We start from the raw sequence: 22971 nt of genomic DNA, 5'->3' as shown, positions 1-22971 counted from the left end.
CCAGTGTTAGCCTGAACCTCAGAGAAGTATATACCGAACAAGAGAGGTCCCAGAACTGAGCCCTGTGGGATGCCACTTGTAACTGGTTTGGATTCGGACATGGCACCTGCGATTCTGACCATGTGGTTTCTATCTCTGAGCCAGTTTGCAACCCATCTTGTGATATAGGGGTTGATATTTAAGTTGGTAAGCTTATTTATGATGCCCGAGTGGGGTATTGTGTTGAAGGCTTTTGCGAGGTCCAGGTAGGCTGTGTGGACTACCTTGCCCTCATCTATGGCTTTGGTAACTGTTTCAAAGAAATCAACTAGGTTTAAGAGGCAAGATCTGCCCTTAACAAAGCCGAATTGGGTAGGGTCCAGTGTCTGGAAGCTCCCAATGTCTTTGTTTATGAGTTCCATGATAATACACTCCATAGCTTTACAGACCAGACTAGTCAGGCTTATGGGGCGATAGTTTCCGGGGTCCGTTGTGGCACCACCTTTGTGGAGTGGGACCACTGTAGCTGTACGCCATTCTTTGGGTACATATCCTGTAGTAAGGCTAAGTTTGAACAGTGACTTAATGTGAGGGTTCAGTTCTTCTTGGAGCTCGAGCAAGACACAGCCTGGGACACCGTCCGGTCCCATAGATGCTGTGTTTTTTGCTTTGGAGAGGGCAGCTTTCACCTGTGCATCTGCGATGTCAGGGAGGTTACATTCAGTTGGGATAGGCATTTGCTCCTTTGGGGGGGAAGGGGGGGAGAAGTTTGCGCTGAATCTGTCTGCCAGGATGTTGGCTATGTCTGTAGGTTCAGTATATTTTGTACCATTATGCAACAATTCAGAGCATATCTGGGAGTTTTCGCCCATGTTTCTGACATAACTAAAGAAGGCCTTGTGATTATCTTTAGTGTCTAGGGCAATTTTTCTTTCGAAACTGGCCTTTGATGATTTTATGAGGGATTGAAGTTTCTTGCTAATACTGATCAGAGATGCCTTCCCTTTTTGGGATTTTGCTCTGTCATGTAGTAGCTTCCTCCTTCTGTTGTATAGCTTATTTATGGCCGGGGTCCACCAGACCGGTCTCCTGTTTTTGGAGGAGTGAGTCTTGGTTTTATTTGGCATAGCACGATCCATGCATACCTGCAGGTGCTCATAGAATGCATTTGTAAAGGATTCTGCGGATTGGGCTGTATTATCCTCTGGCCCAGGGGCTTTGAATGATTCCACCTCAGTCTTGAGAAGTGCAAAGTTGGATTTGGAGAAATTCTTTACAGTGATTTCCTTGGCTGGGGGTGGGGACGGGATATGGATGTCCAGGGAAATTTGTTTATGGTCTGATCTTACCAATGAGGGGTTTACCTCTGGTGTGGAACATAGAGTCCCCATGTTGGTGATGACCAGGTCCAATATGTTGTTCCCTCTTGTGGGAGTGGTGACCAGTTGTTTCATTGCGTTAGAGTTTATAAATTCAAGAAACCGTTGGGCGAGAGTGTTTGGGCTTGAGTAGTTTTCCCAGTCAATGTTTGGGTAGTTCACCCAATAACATAGTGTTTGGAGAGACCTTCATATTCTCCAGTGTTCTCAGGAATGCCAAGTGGGGTTCCTGTAATAGGGAGGGTGTTCTGTAGCAGGCTACAAACTGAAAGGCAGTTTTGCCCACTGTTAGTTGCACATGGATGGTTTCCGATGCTTCGTGTAGTGCCACTAACCTGGAGGTGTAGGTATCTTTGATGAATATAGATACTCCCCCTCCTTTTGTGCTTCGGTCCGAGTTTTGGGGCCGAAACGCATGGTATGAGTTATAACCTAGTAGTGCTGGGGTGCTCTCAGGAGCCTTGAACCAGGTTTCTGTTACTGCACACACATCGATTTTCTCCATACTGAGGAGAGTCTCGAGTGCATGCATCTTGAGGTTTAGACTTCTGGCATTGAGTAGCATTACCTTTAGTTTTTTTATCTTTGGGTTGTCTATGGAGGTGGGTTTGTCCTTTGAACCTTGCCTAAAAAAGGCACTATGGGGGTGGCAAGAGTTTTGGCCAGTATACGAAAGCCTAAGGGTGACAGGTGCAAGCTGTCCCTAGCGAAGCAGTTCACATATGACACAGCCAGGGACACCATGTCATCCCATAGATGCCATGTTTTTAGGTTTGGATAGAGCTGTTTAACCATTGTATATGTGATTTCTGGGTTTTCACAATCTCCAGGTATGGTAAAGGGCCTTTTTGTCATTGAGAGGGGGGTAAATATGTATGAACCTGTCTGACAAGATGTTGGCAATGTCAGTCATGTACATGTATTAATTTACACTTTGCACTAACTCAGAACATATATGAGTTTACATTGATATTTATGACATAGCTAAAGAAAGCTTCATGGTTCTCTATGGAATCATTGACATTATTTTTGGCAGAGCTTAGTTTGGATAATGTTAGGAGTGCTCATTGTTTCTTGATGATACTGATCGGATATTTATTGATATTCTTTGCATTTTAACTTTCTTTGAACAACTTAAGTACTTGTATTACATAGTTTGATTATGACAGGGGTCCAATATATTATATGGGTTTGTTTTCATATAAGTGTGTACACAAGGCAGGATTGGTGAATAGTGACGTGTCTGGAGTAAGAACTGCAACTGCCAGATATGTGTGGCCCACTGCTGTACTCAGACATGGCCTAAGTATATGAGCATGCTCAGTATGACCGTTCAGTATGTTGTTGACTGAAATTTGCTTCATTTGTTTGTGTGAGAGCATGCCCAGTATGACCTTTCAGTATGCTGTTGACTGAAATTTGCTAAATTTGTTTGTGTGTAAGCGTGCCCACTATGGGCATATATTCTATATGTGTGTGACAAAACAAGTTGGTTTTTACTTCAGGGCTCACCTTTGTGTTGCACATCGTCAGGAAGTATGCTGTGCCTGCAGGGCTTCCATGAGTCAGTTTGCGTAGACTTAACATTTATACATACAGGGGGGACAGCTATTATTCGTACATTTCTACCCGGGGGGCACACCTGATTGTTACTGTGGGTGTACATAGGATGAGGGGTACACCTGACCTTATACGCATTTGCTAGGCCTGCACTGCTATGTCAGGTACTCCATTTCAGTCTGTACTGTTGCCTATTGTACTGGCTTGAGACATACCACTGTACTACAGACCTTAGCTTCCAATTACATGCATATTAGTTTGTGACTTCATAGCCTACACAACCCACATCACACTGCCTGGCCTGCTGTTATCTTTCTGCATAGGCCTGGGGGGAGGTTACCCATAGGCCTCTTCAGAGGTCATTATACAGCATTTGTTTGTGTTTGCATTTGTCTACAACTGTCATGCTGGCTGTGACTGTTAGGTATGTGACCCCCCCCAACTGGTATGTGTGAGTGACTTAAGTTGTGTCTGTGCCAGTATTGCGGGTGATGCTGCAGGGTTGCCTATGTTGGATGCACATAGTACACTCCCTATACCTGTTTGAAAACAGGAAGTGTCAAATTAGGCATCCCTTTTACTGTATGTGCGAGTCAGAGAGAGGTGTAATTTCCAGGGTTCCTACTGAGTCAGTGAATGTGCTATGTGTTGCCTCTTTGCCAAGGCCAGGGCATACTGGGCACGCCTCCTTTTGCCTACTGGGGCAGGCTCAGGTTGTTCCTCCTCTGAGTCACGCTGTGCCTGTGCAGGCCTTGGCAATGGTGGGGGTCTGTTTGGCCCTGCCCCATGCTGTTCCTGCTGTAGCTGTTTCTGCAGGATCATATTGTGTATAGCATGGCACATACCATAACAATTTGGGTACATGTAGTTGGTGAGTACTGCAAGGCTCCACCAGATGTGTCCAGGCACCGGAACCGTGACTTGAGCATCCCAAACACACGTTCTATTAGGATTCTTGTTTGTGCATGTGCCTTATTATGGAGTTCTTGTTCAGATGTGTGTGCATTTCTGATGGGTGTCATCAGCCATGGCTCCAGTGCATATCCAGCATCCCCTACTAGGTGACCATAGGGAATGTCCCCATTGGCAAATAACTGGTACAGCTGGGTCAGATGCCAAATGTGGGAATCGTGATAGCTTCCAGGGAATCCAGCACACACATTCATTATTATGCCCTGGGCATCGCACACAAACTGGCAGTTGATGGAGGGGAAGCCCTTGCAGTTGATGTAGACCCTACCCCACTCATCTGGTGGTAGTTTGATGCATATGTGCGTGCAGTCTGTTGCACCCACTACCTCAGGGTATTCCGCTATTTGATGGAAAAGACGCATATTGCTGGCCAGTGCCTCAAGGGGTTTGGGGAAATATATGTGCTCACCGACGTGCTGACATGGCATCCAGGAACTGGTAGAGTACCCTGGATGTTGATGCCTGTGAAATCCCCATCATATCACCAGTTGGTCTTTGGAAGGTACCTGTAGCTAGTATTCTTAGGCCAACACATACCTTGGTATCCACAGGGATGGGTTCCCTCTGTTGGTTCTGTGTGTGAGGTGTGTCCGGCACAGCTCAACAATTTGCTGTAGGAGGTCCCTTTCCACCCTATAGCGCTCTACTATCTCCAGCTCATGTAGCCCCTAGTAGTTTACCCTGGGTCTGTACACTCTTCTCCGTCTCCTCACTGTGGGTTGCGCAGCAGCATTGACAACATCACCACCCTCAGCATCTTGCACATGTTGGTTTATGATAGCAAGAGCAGCCCCTAATATTTTGTCTGACTTAAGCTTTTTAAGCTTTTCCTCTTTGTATACTGCATTTTTGCAGAGTTCTTGAGAAAAAACAGGGGGGAATGGTGTTTGCAGAGTTTAAAGTGCTGGGCTGGGCTAGTCTGCTGCCTGTGTAATTGGCTGATTCTAATATATTTCACCTGGCAGCTCTGCCAGTTCTCCTTGGTTAACTTCCTACTACTTCTTTTCCTTCCTTTTACCTTTCTGTTTCCACCCAGGGCAGCGCCATGCAAACGAGCGCAAATGCCCACACACGCTGTGTGCATGTTTGCAAGGAGTTTCCTATCTTTTAACAGTGTGCACCTTGGGTTTGAGGTTTTCAAATAGGACAACTGTAGCCACGTCTCTTTGCAATCCTGAGCAACTCAGAGCAAACACGAGCCACTGTGCTGCAATTAGCTTACAGCCTGTCTGACACACCCCCTCATGATGTCACCTATATTCTAATCTTCTACTCACCTACTCCTAATCTTACACTTTTGGGACATGCCTCACATGCTGGGGAAAACTGGGATTCACTATCCTTATCCTCATTTGCATAGGATTGCCTAGTAATGCATGGTTACATCTCTCACACTGAGCTTCCCCCTCTTAGCAACCACTAGTCAGTAGCCATGTTGTCTTCACCCTGCCATTCATCTGCATGGCAGAATAAGCTTTTTAGTGAAAATGCCTATTTTTGGCTTTTTTTAAATGATTTTCTTGTTTTTTTAAGCGCTGCCGGTAGTGGTGCTGCGGTAGCGTTGTCGCATCACAGCAAGACGTTGTCCCACTCGATTCTCAGCAAGAGCGTCTACTGTGTGGAGGCATGCATGAATGGGTGTGCCTTTGTTGAAGGTTGTGCATCAGGGCTGGTAACTCGGCACATAAAAATCCACTACCAAACATTAGCGGACCTGAGTTCCGCTGTGGCGACCCCTAACCGGGATAAGCCGAAAGACACAACAACAACATGTTTGCGCGGTGCTGCGTTATGCTTAAACATCGGAGATCAGGGGAAAAAAAGTTACATTTTCGTTTTTAAACATTTTGCACTGCCAATGTCCTTATATTTGGCCATTGGCATGTTTCCTCAACTGTATGCATCCTTTATTTGGAGATGTCATAGCTCCGTTTAGCTATATGCCGAAATGTACTCCGTTACCAACAGAGTACATTTCTGTAGGTAAAACTAATCTTCCATGGACAGTTAGTGTTTGCTGGATCGCAGATGAGGTAATTTGCATACCATGACGCTGTCCGTGCAAGACTAGCTTTAGCAGCTCTCGTGCACACCCCTGTCGGCTGTTCCTGGAACGCACGGCAGACATATTGCCGGCGTGATCTCCTACACTCATCTTGCACTCTGTGCAAGCTTTTGTGAATGTGGGGGAAAGTTTTTAGATATACAGTTAATACAGAGTGGTGATGGTACTCTTCCCTCTAAGGTTTATAGGAAACCATGTTGGAAAAATGGGTTGCTGGCTAAAGATAGTATGCATCCAGGTTTTGTGTTCCACAATATTGTCAAGGGACAAACATCACGTTTGTCTAGGTTATGTACTGATGATGATACCCTGCATGATGAATTAAATATGTTTAATACTAGACTCATGGCCAGAGGCTGTAAACAGTCTAATGTTGACCACATCATGCAAGATGTGGTCGACGTCAGGGAAACAGGGGCAGCACCCTGGTTCTCTCATAGGGGGATATCGAATAGGAATGACACCAGATGGATTAGGAAACAGTCAGCTAATAGGAAGAAGAACAGGGTTCCTTTTCATGTTACATATAGTAGTGATATTCGATGGGTACAGGATGTGATTAGGACAAACTGGAAAAATCTTACGTACTGATGACTCCCTGAAAGACTTGGTGGGAGAATATCCAGATTTTGTCTTTGAGGAACAAGAATCTAAAGCAGATTCTTTGTGATAAGCAACCAAGGGTGGATAGTGGTTTTACTAAGGTTGGAACCTTCCCTTGTCAACGTTGCAAGGCATGTATACACATTAGTAGGAAATCCTATTTCGTACACCCCTTAACAGGGAAGCAATATGATTTTAGGGCTATGGTCACTTGCTTGTCTAAGAATATTGTCTATTTAGCGACTTGTACTTGCTGCACCTCGTTTTACGTGGTGAAGACAAACTGTAGATTGAAGGACAGGATTTTGAGGTATATGTCAGCTATTAGACTTAAAGACAAGCATAATGCACTCTCTCTACATGTAGAGAAATACCCAGGACATAGCTTTTTATTTCAGGCCCTACAACACATCAAAGCAGGCAATAGGAAGAGTAATGTTTCCAACTATACTGAATACTGTGAAACAAGGTGGATTATTGAACTGGGGGCTAATAGGCACCCAGGACTCAATGGTGTGGTGCCTTTAAGACCAATTCTGAATAGGCGTAGACCTTACATCCAAAAAGACTAATTCTTAATTGTTTTTTTATTGGTTTTAGAATGTGATTGGTGTGTGTTTATTTAAATATCAAGTGAATTGCTGTGTATTATATGTCTTTAGAAGGGTTTTGTAGCCAAAAGCACTAGCATCTTGGTATATTAAATTATATTTGTCTATAGCCTGTTGGTGTGTAGATCATTTCTTCCTGCTATTTATCTTTGTTGGATTACAGACCTTTACTACCTACCACTTTTTGGGTTTTACTTCTACATATGGATTGATGCCTAGTTGAGAGAGTTTATCTATTATGCCCAAGTGGGGAATAGTGTCAAAGGCTTTGGCCAGGTCAAGGTGGGTGGTGTGCACCATCTTCTCCTCATCCATGACTTTGGAGACTGTCTCAAAGAAGCCGACCAAATTTAGCAGACATTACCTCCCCTTGACGAAGCCAAACTGTGTAGGATCAAGTGTTTAGAGGTTGCCAGTATCCTTGTTAATGAGGTCCATGATAATCCATTCCATGGCCTTGCAGATCAGGCTAGTTAGGCTGATGGGTCTATAATTTCCCAGATCGGTGGACACTCCACCTTTGTGTAAAGTGATGACAGTGGCTGTACTCCACTCAGTTGGGACAAAGCCAGTACTCAGGCTTTGGTTGAATAGGGTTCCTAATGGTACTGCAAGTTCCTGCCTGAGTTCATGTAGGATGCAGCCTGAGATGTTATCGGGTCCCATGGAGGCTGTATTTCTTGCCTTTCAGAAAGCAGTGATGACCTGTTCCCTAAATATAAGGGGAAGGGGGAAGGTACTGGGGATGTCCTGATTTACTGATGGGGGAACAGAGGGGTAAGGTTTTTGCTGAATCTGTCAGCCAGCAACTTTGCTATTTATACAACATTTGTATATGTGGTGACCTTGACCACCAGTTCTGAACCGATCTGGGTGCTTCCTTTGAGGTTGTGGACATATGTGAAGAAGGCCTTATGATTGTCTGTAGTAGATGTGGCCAATATGGACTTGAAGTTTGCTTTGGAGGATTTAACTGGTGCTCCTATATGCTTGATAGAGGAAGGTTTTAAGAGGGTGTGAAGGAAGGGAATAAAAAGATAGGTATCAGGTTAAGATGCAACAACAAAGGGAATGAAGAGCTAGGTGTCAGGTGGGGAGTAAGAAGGAAGGGAATGACTAGCTAGGTTCTACTTACTTTTGAGAAGAATTAGTTGAGAGAAGGTAAAGATGTATTCAAATTATACGTGTTCTGCCATCTTAGTGATTCCACCTCATCTATGTGCCCTGATCTTCTGGGCTTGTGTAGAAGTATTCCTCCTTCACCCACTTAAGGAGGACCCTTCGCTTTTCCACTTTTCCTGAGAAGATGGTCTCTATCACCAGTTTCTTTTACTTTTTTTCTTTGCAATGAAAACTGGAAGGAAAAAAGTGTCTTCTCACTGCATAGAGTAGGGTGGTTTTCTGGGAGACCCTCCCTGTGGTGTCTGTACTTTTGGTTAAATGGAGCAGAAGTTAATTGCTCAAATTCCTGAGAATATTTGGGGATCCACAGTTTTCTTCCCTCTTTATCTGGCGCCACTGGGTACTCTGCTAATCAGCCCTAGTTGTGATTTAGTCTGCTTCTGTTTAGGACTAGCTGTGTCCAATGCTTTCATGGTCTACCTTCAGTAGGCAGGATCACCATGATCCATTGAGCTCATAATGCTCCCTTTCCAGACATTTTTTGTCTCATTTGCAGCCAAAGAGTAAAGCCTCTCTTCCTAGTCATTCACAGTCAGTCTGCCTTCTCAGTGGTCTTGGTATAGTCCTCTGGATTCTTGCAACCTTATGGCTTTATTACTTGGAATTCAACTCTGAACCCATCAAGGAAGGCCTTTATGTGAGATGTAGCAAACTAGTTCATACCATATTAATTAATCTATGAATGGGAACCTCTTTAATGGGTCAGTGGCACCTTCTTTCATTTTTTTCCTGGTGGGAGGTCCCTCAAACAACCTTGGCTGTTTGATTTCTATGTCAGGCAAGTAGGTGCTTACATATCATGTGTTAACAGTGGTAGTGCCAAATCTTTGTTGTTCTTGATTTGCATGGATGTGGTAGCTAGTGCCAGAAGGTTGAACTGGTAGACATAAGGAATGAGCACACTTGTGTAGTCAGTGTTTGATGTCACAACATGAATTGTCACAAGTAGACATCTGCCCCCTAAGCTTAAGAGCAGCAGGAAAAAAATACTGATCTCTGATTAGTTTAGAAAATAAACCCAGTCATAAGGACTGTCATGTAGGGACTTCTTTGTAGATCAGCTGATATAGTAAGACTGTTTGTTATTTGTGAAAGACTGTAATTACAGATTGTTTTATTATTTCCAGATGTTGAGAATAATCCTGAGACAGGGCCATATATTGTGGGTAGGGGTGGCTACCCCAATAGGGATGGAATTGTTCAGTGTGATGCAGCTATAATGGAAGGACATCCTGGACGATTTGGAGCTGTAGCAGCACTAGCTGGGTAAGTGGATTTAAAATTCTTCTCTAGTGCATTCGTACATTCAGTTTCAAATTAATAAATTCAAGAAAAGAAATACATAATAGTGATTCATTTGAGAGAGGATTTGGTCTCTGAAGCCTTGTTCTGTCAGTGAAACTGTTAGTTTTTGTTGGCAACATTTTATTCTTCAATTTCTTTTGCTGAATCTACTGTTTTATGCTTTGCAGCAAGAGTTTTTGACCCAGCTTCATCTATAATTTTCTTTTCAGTCTCTCATTATGTCTCTTACAACACTTGGTTTGAACCAAGTGCCATCATCTCCCCTTCACATATGATATTCATAGTGGTTGAAAAGGAGATGTGTCTGCACTAGCCATCTGTCTTTCATCCCTCTTGTGTATGGGGCATAACAGAGACGTCGTAGACAAGCACACATCTGCATAACATATGCTCACAACCCAAATCTCAGGATTTAGTGCTGTGCCCACATTCAACACCAGAGATCACTCTTTAGATATCTCACTCCCCTGTCCTCTGAAGGAAAGCTGACTGCATCTCTCTTCACTTCGCTATATGTTTTGACAGTCCATGATCATTTGAAAAATAGATTCATTACTAGTGTCATACTAATAATAAACTTGTAAATGCTTTATACAGAGGGAGAACTTTGCTTAGTGCTGGTTGTTGTTCAGTGTGCCTGTGGCTTATTACCTTACTAATTTTTAGCCTTTTAGTTGTTTTGAAGTTCTCAATTCATTTTGTTGATGTGACTACTGATTTTGGTCCCAGCAGTAGTGTATTATAACAGCAGCAAGTTTCTAGAACTGTCATCATCAAGTGGAATTGGTAGCACTGCTGTTTCACTGAGTGTTGTTAGCTAGTATCTCTTTTCAAACAGGAAGGCTTCTATATCAAGAAGGTGATAGTTGGAGAATACATTTTGAATAATAAGTACAGATGGATGTGCTGGCCAGCTGCCTTCTGGCAAGGCATCCATCAGTGATGCTGACACCTGGATTTAGAAATAAGCCTGTGTGTTGGTAAGCATAGTCCAGAAGAATGGACTGAGTAGTTGCAGGACATCTGAAGATTTTTGTTTTTGGTGAATGAGAGGTTCCAGGTTTTAGGTTTTCATTTATTTGTTTATTTTGTTAACTGCATAGGTGGGCTAGTCCAGGGACTCATATCAGCCATAAAATTGCCAAGGGGATAAAAATTACATATAAACACATTTTGTTACAATAATTTGAAGAGGAACAAGCATGTGTAACATTTAAACAAACTAGTATATTTAGTCACACAGTAAAGTTATTTGAAATCATGAAAGTTATATTTTTTCACTTTAAATAAAGCAAATTAAGCAGCATTCTCTAATCTTTGGAACACTGACACTTACACTGAGACAGTCAGCAGAAAGATGGAAATTAATGCCAACCAGTTGCATTATTTTATCAGGACAATGTAGTTAATGCTTCTGGATAGAAGATGGAAAGATCTGGTGAACGTAGCATCAATTTGTGATACTAATTTTAAGAAAAATATAAGATCAATTTATTTTAAGAAAAGTAGAAGTGGGGAATGAAACATTGGGTATCTCCTTCATCATTTACAGATCCTGGGCTCAGTTCTAGGCAAAGTCCTAGATCATCCACAAAATATTAATCCTGATTAGCTCTTAGACTTAAAACCCTACTGAGCTTTCCTGGGGAGCTAGTAAGTTCTGTATATTAAAGGTAATATGGTTTGCAGTAACTGATGTAAATTTGAAGAAGCTGGTCTGCAAGTTGAGGTTAGATGCATTCCAGAAGGAAACTGGGTGCCAAAGGCTTGGAAAGCGCATACAGTTGTTTGAAAAAAAAAACTGATGAGGATCTATGCTCGAAGAATAGATCTTGCATGAAAAACTATCAGAAACATTTAGTACAATATTGAGCATATTTGCTGTCTAGAGTGATCATTCAGAACAAACCAATTCCCCACAGTCTCCACCAAAATACCAAATCCTGCAGATGCCAGCAAGATGGCTCTGGAATAGCTGACCGTTTTGCAGCTTCACCAATGTCTTTTCATAATTTTTCTGAATAATTAACATCTGTCCTCTTCAGTCTTGTAGTCTTTCCTTTTTTCCTTGATTTGTTACAAACATATTACGCTTAGTTCTCAATTCTGAGATTACCTTCAGACCCCCAATGGCTTTTCCACTTTGGATTTTAGAGTTTCCTCAGGAGCCTTTCATTGGTGAAAGAACTGGGAATAATCCTGTTATAATGAGGATTTTACTGATTTACTGACTAGAGTTGGTCAGTTTTCCATTGTATCCTTCATGAAAGCTGAGTAGTAGTCATTCAGAAATCCTTTGTTTTCACCATCCATTTGTACCAGTCCATTTAGTCCACCATTTTCTGGAATAACTGTTTTTTTTCTCCTTAGTATGACTTCACTTTTCTATAAACCTTTCTTGCTTCTTCCTACTTAATGGGTACTGTTCTCCTGTCTTCCTTTATCTGTTTCATTGCATTTTCAGTTTAGTATATAATTATCCTAATCTTTATTAATGCTTTATTTAAGAACTTTGTTTTTTCTTTTTGTTTTCATATTTATTTTATTTTATATAAAACCTGATTATTTCAATAATTACTGTTTTGGAGTATTTTCCTTGTTCTTCCATGTAGTATTCATGCTATTTACTATATAATTTCTGATCTCATTGTTTCATTCTGTCAAAATCTGCCATCCTAAAATCTGGAACATTTAGTTTTTGTTGCCACAGTTAAGAATCATAGTTGTAACCACTGTGTTTAATGTTTTCCCATATTGCTGCCCACTTTCAGACAAAAGTTGCTATCTGACTCCACATTTTAAAGCACCAAATTGAAAATTGCTGTTTTGACTAGGTTCTGTTACTACCTGTAGGAAGTCTGGTGCTTACAGGACAGATGCAGAATATACTTGCTTTTACATAGTGGTTGTGCCCAAATGGGCAGAATATTCTTGCTTTTACATAATGGTTTCAACGAAAGTGCGGTAGTTTATGTCCTGTGTATTAAAGCCAACCACCAATCCTTTCCATGGAAGAGTGGCTCTGTGTGGATAATGTGCCTTTTACAGCTTCCAGTATGACCCACACTGCCTTCTCTTCTTTCCTGTTTTGCTTTCAATTCGTGTAATAATTTCACTTATATACAGTGGGCTATACCTTACTTTATTCACCCATTTTGTCTTGCAAACTGTAGCCTGGTACATGTGTTTCTCATTCACTGTTCTCTGTATCATGTTCTTAAAGACAAGACATTCGTGGATTCACAATGAACCCCACCACTGGTTATAAGAGCTGCTGTGAAAAGGAACTGTTTCCACAATGCAGGAAATTGCAATGCAGAGACATGTTAGAATGAATGAGGAAAGATCTGATTATTAGTTAATTTGCATGTACCTGAATCACTCTTAATCACCACAAGTGCAAATCATTACTTTCCTGGAGTAGTCAACTGACAGCCCATCAGGAGAGAGAGTAGGATTTTGCAGACACTTAAGAAGAATAGCAAAAAAAAATGCAAATAAGTAGCATAAAATATTTTGTTAACCAGGCCAACATGGCAATAGAGAAAGGAAATTTTACCAGTAGGAATGACTGCAAGTAGGGGAACAGAAAATACGCAGTAGGAGCCAGAATTTATTGAAGGAAATTAGCAAAGGAACCAACGTAGTGGGAACAAATAACTAGGGAGGGAAAGTCACAGAGTGGGATAAGGCATAGCAGAAGTTTGAACTCTGGATTGGAAATTGTCTTCCCAATCAGGGATTAATAGAGTATAGCCATAGAGAAAGGGATAAGGGAGTGAGTGTTAAATGAAAGACCAACTCTGGTTGCATTTATAGTTGAGCCTAAAACAAAAGTTGCTATTAAAAAATGGACACAATTAGTAGGGCATTTGAAATAATGCATGATAACTATAGGAATAAATCAGAAGAGGTTAAAAAAAATGGGAAATGAAAATGGAAAGGCTACTTACAAATAAAAAAATGGAAGGATATTTGTTTGGCTCCCAAGTGGGCAAGAAAATTAGGAGCGTTTAGGAGTTTGCATTGAGGTGTTTGCATAGATATTTTTATATCCTAAGTAAACTTAAGAAATTTTTTCCACAAGTAAGAAAGTAATTGCTGGAGTTGCAGTGAGAAATATAGGAGTACTTAGAAACATGTTTTTTGGGAATGCAACGAGTTGATAGATTTTAGAAATTCCTTGCAGGGTCTTTGTCCGCAATGTTGGGGGAGCAAATTATTTTAACTAAGAAAATGATTCTTTTGAGCTGGGATAGAGAAACTGAATTGCCTAGACGCTGTAAGTCCCTTCAAAATTTAATGCTATGAACTGCCAAAAAAGCAGTTGTTAGAAAATGGAAATCAAAAACAAAATTAACTGTATGTTATAAAGGAGATAAAATGATTGTAGGTGGAATTTTTTAGAAATGAAAAGGAGCAAACTATATAGAAATAAATGGAATCTGTGGGAGTGATATTTCAGGGAAGGCAGTACATGAGCAGTATTTGTAATGTTAAGTTCAGTAATAATTTAGATTGAAATCATATTTGTATAATGCATATAAAAATTGTAACAGTTTGTTTTCTGTTTTTCATTTGTGGCTCATGCATTGTGTTAGCACAGGCACAGTCTTATTTACTGTCCCATGCACATGCATATATTGAAAAGTACACACACACACACACACACACACACCGACATATCTCTTAGATGTACTTGAGTTGACAGACCATCTCCCATTTTTCTTATTTTTGTCCCTGATCTCACAAATCATGGATCCTTACTGTCAATGATACTAGACATTAGAGTTTCATACTACTTATTGCTAATAAAGTGCATCATGATGATAGATTTGCTGCTGTATTAACTTTTTAAATGAGTCCTAGTAATAGTTGAGATATTCTGTCTGATGTCATCTAGTGTTCTTCCCAGCTTTGTACCAAAATCTTCCTCCATATGGACACACTCTCTTAACTCTCCCTGATTTTGCAGGAAGCCTGTAACAGGTTGTTCACTATGGTGTTAACAGTTCTATTTGTCTTTATGCTTTGAGCAATATAACTCTGGATAATGTGAATGCAGTAAGAGATCTAGGGGTGCTGTTAGGTGGTTCACAAATCTGAAGATAGCTTAAAAGCTTGTTAGGAAATGTTATACAGGTATTTAAGGACATCTTGCTAACAGTCATTAACAGGGATAAGCAGATCCTAAAACCACTTTACAAAACAGTTGTTGTTCAAAGAGTATTCTTTGGGAGTTTCATCATACAATATGTCTCACCTGAAAAAGTTAGAAAGAATTCAGAGGTACTTTACAAAACAAATTGGCCATGTTAAGGAGATGGATTATATGAACAGATTAGAAAGACTGTCACTGTTTTCAGTAAATTACAGGTTAATTTCCAGCCTGAGCTACTGTTTTCAGTGGGAGAACACTGTGGTTTCTCAACCCTCAGAAAAATACTATGAGGAGATACAAATGGAATTTCCAGAACCGTCACCCATCCCCCCTGGGGGATGTGTTTGCCACTGCCTATAACGTCCCTGATAGTCAGCCTGCTGTTCCTAAGAAAGCAAATGGATTGTATAAAATTCCTCAGCCTTTTGAGTTTTTTTATTAAATCATCACTTAAAGCATATGCAGGCATACATTAACATAAAAGAAAACAAAAACAAAGCATAATAACGTGTTTCCAGTTACATACATTTTACATCATATATGTTCTTTTTCATAACTTTCATCACCAGTATTACATAAATTGCTCAATTCCTGCTTTCCCTTAAACATTACGCTTCCTCCAGAACATTATTCTGCATTTCCATTTACTTCTATGCAATTTGCTCCTTCCCTTTTCTAAAAATCCCATTTGCAGTTCTTTTTATCACCATTACCATATTCATTACTTGAAATACAGTTGATTTAGACTTTGATTTCCATTTTCTGCTGATTGCTTTTTGGCAGCCACCAGAATTAAACGTAACTAGGCTTTACTATGCCTAGGCAATTCAGATCTTGTGTCCCAGCTCAAAAGAATTATCAGTTACAGCTGATCACCCAGTATTTCTGTCAGACTATTCTATATGGAATTTTTAAAAATCTGCCAACTCCTTTCACTCCCAAAACATATGTTCTCAGTTACCTCTTTCTTTAACATCACACCTTCAATATTTATCATTTACCTGAGGAAAAATTCTTAAAGTCTGCTTGGAGAATAAAAATACTTATGCAGTCACTTCCAAACAAAAATCCAAAACCTTCTAGACTTTGTTGTATACTTGGGAGCTGTACATATGTCCTTCGGTTGTTCCTTTGTAAATTGCTTATCCTGTCTCTCTTCCCTATCTTTTCTAACCTCCTCTGATTGATTGTTATAGTTACATAATATTTAATATGCCTTACTAATTATCCTATCTTAAAAGCAGCTTGTGTTCTAGATTTAACTAAAAACTCTACCAGAACAGGTTTTTCACTTAGGATTCCCCTGTCCCTTTCTCTTTGTCTGTACTCTGATGTCAATCCCTGATCGGCAGTCTCTAGCCTGCAGTCTAAATGACTTCTTGGCCTCATTCCATTCTTTTGCCTTTCATTCTTTACTTATTTGCCCCCCAATACCTTGTTTTCTTTGCCAGTTTTCTCCATTAAATTCCAGCCCTCCTCTTGCCTATTATTTATACCCCTACTTGCAGTCATCCCTAGCAGCAAAATCTCCCTTATCCATTCTTGTGTTGGCTTAGTTCGTAGATTATTTGCGGCTACTTTATGAATAGAATATTCTGTATAGCTGTTGTTGTCTTCCTTAAGAATTTGTAGCCAAAATCTAAATCTCTTTATTTCTTGAATTTCTCCCTGCTTCATCATTATTCCTTTCCACTTTGAATTTTAACTTTCTGCTTGTGTTATGTATATGAGCCTTAATTGTGTAGCTCTAAAATATCCTTTCACATCAGGTAATCCTAAACCACTTTGTTCTGTGGGAAAAATCAACTTGTCTCACATAATTCTTGCCCTCTTCACCTCCCAGATAAATTCCTTCATCAATTAAATTATTTTCCACATCACCTCCTCTGGTTGACAGAAATATGCCTGATCTGTATATAAAACTAAAGAGAGTAAAAATGTATTTATTGCTTGTATCTTATTATCCATATCCATATCCATAAACAAGATCCTCCATTTTCTCAGTTTTTGTATTACCTTTTGTTTAATCTCTTCCCTCACATCCTTAGCTACCATAACAGAAATCTTTTGAATCCATACTACGAAATACTTTTTGTTGTAACCCTATGAATATGGGTATTGCTGAACCTATTTGTGTGTTGGAATGTAATTTACAGCTATAGCCTTTGTTTGTCTCATTAATTTTATATCGCAAAAAGACTTGAAACTGTCTCAAAATATTCCACAACAATGAGATGTCCCTTTCTGGATTTATCAAGTACAAAATAATTTTACCTGTAAATGAAGACAACTTTTATTGATTACCATACTAATTATAGTCTTACATTTCTGAGTCCCTTATTTTCTTTGCCAATGGCTCTAAATATAAAGCAAATAAAAGGGAAAGAGGGCACCCCTGTCTGGTTCCTCTGTTAAGACATAACTTATCAGAGAGAAACCCAACCACTTTAATTCTTACCTATGATCCTTCATATAGCCTCCTAATTAAATTTATTATCGAATCAGAGAATGGATATACTCTGTAGAATGCTTTCAGTCCATTGAGGTGCAACAACGCAAGCAGTATTTTTTTTTACATTCATCTTCCCTCTAGATCATCATTGTTCTAGTAATGTTGTCAAATCTTTGCCTACCCCCCAGGTAATCACATTGATCCATATCTATCTCTTTTGGCAACACCTTTGCCGTTCTTTTAGTTAGCATAAACATAACATAAACACTTTATAGTTATAGATTAAAACTGAAATGGGACTATATAAAGCTGAGTCCAGTCTTTCAAGTTTTTATACCCTCATCCTTGACCTGACCCAACAGCTATAGCTTTAGTTAATCCAGCTGCTGCTAAATATTTAGTTAATTCAAATCCTTCCCTTTCTAACAAGGATGTTAAAATGTCTGCTATCAAGTATGAGAAAAAGTGTATGCTTCCACAACTTTGATTTTCAAATTTATGAATTTTCAGACTTGTATATTAATTCTGACTAATTGTGAAAGTATGAGGAATGTTTTATTTGCAGTTTCTTCTTGTGAAGAAAAATCTTTTGAGAGGTTTAGTCTGTTCCATTTCACAAGCCTGTATGTATTGTTTAAAGTGAGTTTATGATTCTGTAGGTACTTCTTCCAGGGCTGTGACCACTGATACTGTGTTGGGGAGATTTGCCTGGCTGCATTCTCAAAACCTCCCAGAAGATGTAAAAAATAAGATTTTGAATTTTCCTTTAGATAGAGCACTAGGTTTTGGAACCTCTGCTTTAGAGGTTATCAAAATGTGATGAAAGGAGTAAACTGATTCAGGGAATCTCACATATTTTCAGCCATCCTTTTCCAAATTTCCCAAGGGATTCTTTACGCCCTCATCCAATTTTGGCAAGAAGCAAAATAAACAGCTTGAACACAATGCTGTTAAGCACTTCCAAGATGACTGCATAACAGCTTACTTCTAGCTCTATGAAAACAGAAACTTAGCAGAGAAAGCCAGTGGATTTCTATTTCTGGGTAAATTTCAGTAACTGGCTATTAAGTGCACTGCAGGGATGCTAGTAAAAGAGAAATACAGAGGACCTCAAAGAAAATCAGCTACAAAAGCTGAGGAAAAGCACTGACTGGGAAAAGTATCACAGCTATTCAGCAAAACACAGTGCAAGCTCCAGACATGACTTCCAGCAATGTAGAGGAAAGTATAAAACAACTGCACACAGACCTTATTAAAATAAACAAAACAACAATTGATTGTATCTACTGAAACAACAAAGTGCTGGAAAATGTGGAAGGAGCTTTAAACAGATATTTAGATGACGTGATAAAACTGCAAAAATCAGAGGTCAAAATGAAGAAAAGGCTGGCTGAACATGAGACTGCTGAAGAAGAGATGTTTAAAAAAAAAATAGAATTAGAGATCAGAGCACATAGGGAAAACCTGAGATTTTATGCTGTACCAGAGAAGCTGGAAGGAACATACTGTATTAATTTTATGAAAGCAAGGAAGAGTGGGCAAATATTGCCAAGTCAAGATGTGCCATGCTGATAGACTCCTACCCAAGAAGACGGAATGCTGTAATTAAATCAAAAGGTGCTTCAAAAAAGTATTAGTTTAAAGGTGTGTGCACACACAACAAAGTATTAGTTTAAGGATGTGCACACTTACGCAACCAGCGTATTGTAGGTTATTTATATTTTATATTGTTTCCCTTAACAGATTTGTTTTCCAATTTAATTGTACAGGTTATAGGTCACATTAAAGGTGGGAAAAGTTTTGAAATGATTTATTGTGGTCTCATTTTTTTATATCACAAAAACCTGACATTTTAACAGGGGTGCGTAAACTTTTTATATCCACTGTATATGGCTCCCAAATATGCAGCAGAGTCTAGAAGATTTAGGATTTTTGGTTGGAAGTGTTTACATAGGTAGTTTTATACCCCAAGCAAACTCCAAAGAATTTTTCTCATAGATAGATGACAAATGTTGGAAGTGTGATGAGGAAGAATGATGTACGCGGAACGATAAGTTTTGAGATTGTAATGATTTGGCAGATTTTTTCCCTACATCTTACTCTGCCAGAAATACTGGATAAGGAAGTTGGTTTAACTAAGGAAAAAAAAAATTGAGCTCAAGTACAGGATCTGAATTGCCTAGGCATATTTAACCCTTGTTAAGTTTAATTCTGGTGGCTGCCAAAAAATCAGTTACTAGAAGATGGAAATCAAAGTGCAAATGAACGTATTTAAAGTAGTGAATATTTTAACAGAAAATTCAACTGGAAGTGGGATCTTTAGAAAAAGGTAGGAGCAAATTACATAGAAAAAAATGGAAATTGTGGGAACAAAACACGAAGAATAATTTAGAGGAGCAGTGAGTTTTAAGAGAAGGCAGGAATTCAGAAAGTTATGTAATGCTGGATTGATAGCTGTACTGAAGAATATATGTGATGTATAATGTTTGTGACTGTGATTTGTTTTATTTTATATGAATTATGTCTGCCCATGTCATATGCGATTATTCACATATCAGCTGTGCCCATATTTTCTCAACGCAGTAGAGCTGACATTCTATATAAAATGTGGGTCTATATTAGATAATCGAACTTTCAAAACTTCGAGTGTCATATGGTCGACACCATATGATTGAACTTTTAAAAGTTTGAAAATCTAGTAAAAAAATAAACTACACAAATAACCTACCTGAACATTTTAAGCAGGGGGACAAGCCCCCATTCACCCCCACACCGCCCACTCTTTAAATATACCAACTCGAGATCGCACTACAGTGCAGAAAAGGGAAATCTTCCCATTCCGCGCTGTACAGAGATCTCCGTTAAAACATTCAAACTTTCAAAAAGTCGATCATATGGTGCCGACAATATGACAGTCGAACTTTTGAAAGTTTGATCATTCAGTTTAGACCCATAAAATGTATGCTTTTGTCAGGCTACATGAGCAGTGCAATTTGTATACAACATCAAGTGTATTTAGTTTGAAGAAGCAATAAGTGTTTTGTTAATGTCAAATGTTTGCCTCCTCTCCACAAAACCATACTGATCCATATCTATCAATTTTGGCATCAGTTTTGCCATTCTTTTAGCCATTATATATATAAAGACTTTATAATCATAGTTTAGTATTGAAATGGGTCTGTATGAAGTTGGATCTGATGGGTCTTTACCCTCTTTCCGTATTACAGCTACTACCACTTTCTTTCAGGATATTGGTACTTCTCCTCCTCTTAAAATGCTGTTAAATAAAACCTTCCATATCTTTATCAGTTTTTTACCTCCTGGCTTCCAGTCTTCCACAAGAATACCATGTCTTATAGCTTCATAGGTTGGTACTAGGCTATCAGCCCTAGGGCCTATATAAGCCTAGCCATAACAATTCCCTGGATATTTCTTCCCACAATATTTATTTCTCTGGACCCCTGTCTAGCAGGGTGACTGACGTGATCCCCGGGATGAATTTCCTATCTCCCATCCAATCGTCAAGGTTCCTTTTGAAGAGGGCCAAGGAGGCACTCTGCTTGACATGTATGGGCAGTCTATTCCAGAGTATGGAAAGTTTCTGGGTTAGGAACCTATCCCTCCAGCATGTTTTGTTTATTGTGATGACAAGGTTTAGATCCCTGGAGCATGTGGCTCTGAAGGATTGGGATTTCTTTAAGTGGAGCATGTCCAGTAGCTCAGGGTTTGACATGGCCTTGTATGTTAAGCAGAGATTGCCTCTGAGTAGACGATATGCCACAGAGTATAGCTGGAGTTTTTTTAGACGGTCAGCATAAGGCATCTGCTTTAGGCCTGTGATTCTTTTAGTGAGGTATTTCTGCGGCCTTTCCAGCTGTTAAAGATTTCTTGTGAGGTACATGCCAAACGGGGTGTTGTACTCTATATTGGTCTAATGAGGGATGAGTACAGTGGGACAATGACCTCCTTTTTTCTGGATGAAAAGCCCTTAGTGATGAGGTATGCCACATAGAAGGTTTCCTGACTGTTGTGGTGATGTGGTTATTGAAGGTGAGACCGCTGTCCACCTGTGTCCCTAAGTCTCTCATCACACTTTCAGTGTTTAGTTTACTGCCACTTATGTGCTAATTCATGGGTACATGGTTTTTACCAAAGGGGATAACTATACATTTCTTGGCATTAAGCATGAGCCCATGGCTCTGGCACCAAGCATCTGTTTCTGTAAGGCCCTTTTGTAGAATATCCACTTCATTTGGGGATTCAGTAATGGCTTCCAGTTTGCAGTCATCTGCGAACTTTGTTGGCCAGAGTCCCTTAGTTTTGGCCTGTACTTCCCGGGGACTTTCCTGTAGATTGGTTATACCTCAGCATTTTTATGTAATCTCCTCCTGTACTGTTAGTAATTGAACCTCATCTACCTCTAACCTTGGCATATTTAGTTCTTCTATAAATGCCAGCGTACCTTTTCTTGATTTCCATATTTCTCTGCTTTATACAGACTTTCATAGGTTTTCCAAAATATTTCTAATACTTCTACAGATTGTCTTATCTTCCTTGTTATAGGCTCCCTAAGCTTGGCGACAGCCCTTTCTGCTTTCTGTTGCCTGAATTGTTGTGCTAAAAGTTTGTGTGCTCTAGAGTTATCAAAAAACAGTTGTTTAACAGCAGTCTTTCTAAACTCATGCAGATTATCAAGGCCATCCCTTATTTTCTGTTTAGCATTCTGCAGTTGCTCCTCTTATTATGTGTGATTTTTCCCCTGTTTTGCAATACTTTAACATTTGTCAGTGCTTCTAAATAATTATTGCTATTTTTAAACATATCTCCCTTTCTTTTATTTCACCCTATTTTTAAACTCCACTTTAATTTGATCCCACTCCCTAGCTGTATTTTCAGAAGAAATTTCTTTTTTCACTAATACCTCCTGAGTAATTTCCACTACCCATTCCTTAAATTCCCAGTTTTTGTATCTTGGGGATAATATATAAATATATATATATATAGCAAACCATATTAACTTTATTTCCATTTACACACATTGTACATTACATGTTTTCTTTCTTACTTCATAACAACTCTCTTTTTGTCCAATATTACATAAATTGTTCAATTCCTACCCTCCCTTAAACCCCACTCCTCCTCCTGAAAATTATTTGCATGTATTGTTCCCACACTTTCCATTTATTTCTATGTAGTTTGCTCTTCCCTTGTCTAAAGATACCTTGTCTAGTTGTTGTATCTTTTTTATAATATTCAGTACTTCAAATACAGTTGGATGAGAATTTGATTAATGTTTTCTAATAATTGCAGCCAACAGAATTAAAATAAGGCCTTACTATGTCTATGCAATTCAGATCCTGCATCCCAGCTCAGATGACTCTGTTTTTATAGTTACAGCCATTTGCTCCCCCAGTAATTCTTACAGAATACTCTGTAGGGAATTTTTAAAATCTGCCAGCTCATTACGTTCCCAAAAAATGCTCCTAGTTACCTCTTTTTTTTTCTCACTCACACCTTCAACCTTTTCTATCTGCTTGAGGAAAAATTCTTTGAAGTCTACTTGGGGTATAAAAGTAGTTATACAAATACTTCCAAGCAAAGATCCTAAACCTTCTGGACTTTATTGCATACTTAGAACCATACATATGCTCTCCAGTTATTCCCTTGTAAATAGCTTTTCCAATCTTTTTAACCTCCTCTGA

The 22971-nt window shown here is 39.5% G+C and overlaps 1 protein-coding gene across 2 annotated transcripts in view; it reads left to right on the top strand.

Annotated features, from left to right (window-relative positions):
- The window catches only part of LOC122788853 (N(4)-(Beta-N-acetylglucosaminyl)-L-asparaginase-like), an 802551-nt gene that overhangs the window by 63008 nt on the left and 716572 nt on the right, over positions 1-22971 (top strand). For both annotated transcript variants that reach the window (XM_044055760.1, XM_044055752.1), the window contains exon 2: positions 9479-9617. In XM_044055760.1, the coding sequence (XP_043911695.1) occupies positions 9479-9617 (139 nt within the window). The remainder of the gene's footprint in view (positions 1-9478; positions 9618-22971) is intronic.

Source organism: Protopterus annectens, chromosome 1.part2, assembly GCF_019279795.1.
Source record: "Protopterus annectens isolate FY-2018-M chromosome 1.part2, PAN1.0, whole genome shotgun sequence".
NCBI classification, from domain to species: domain Eukaryota; kingdom Metazoa; phylum Chordata; order Ceratodontiformes; family Protopteridae; genus Protopterus; species Protopterus annectens.
The sequence above is the reverse complement of the archived record's forward strand: the minus strand, read 5'-3'. Positions and strand labels throughout refer to the sequence as shown.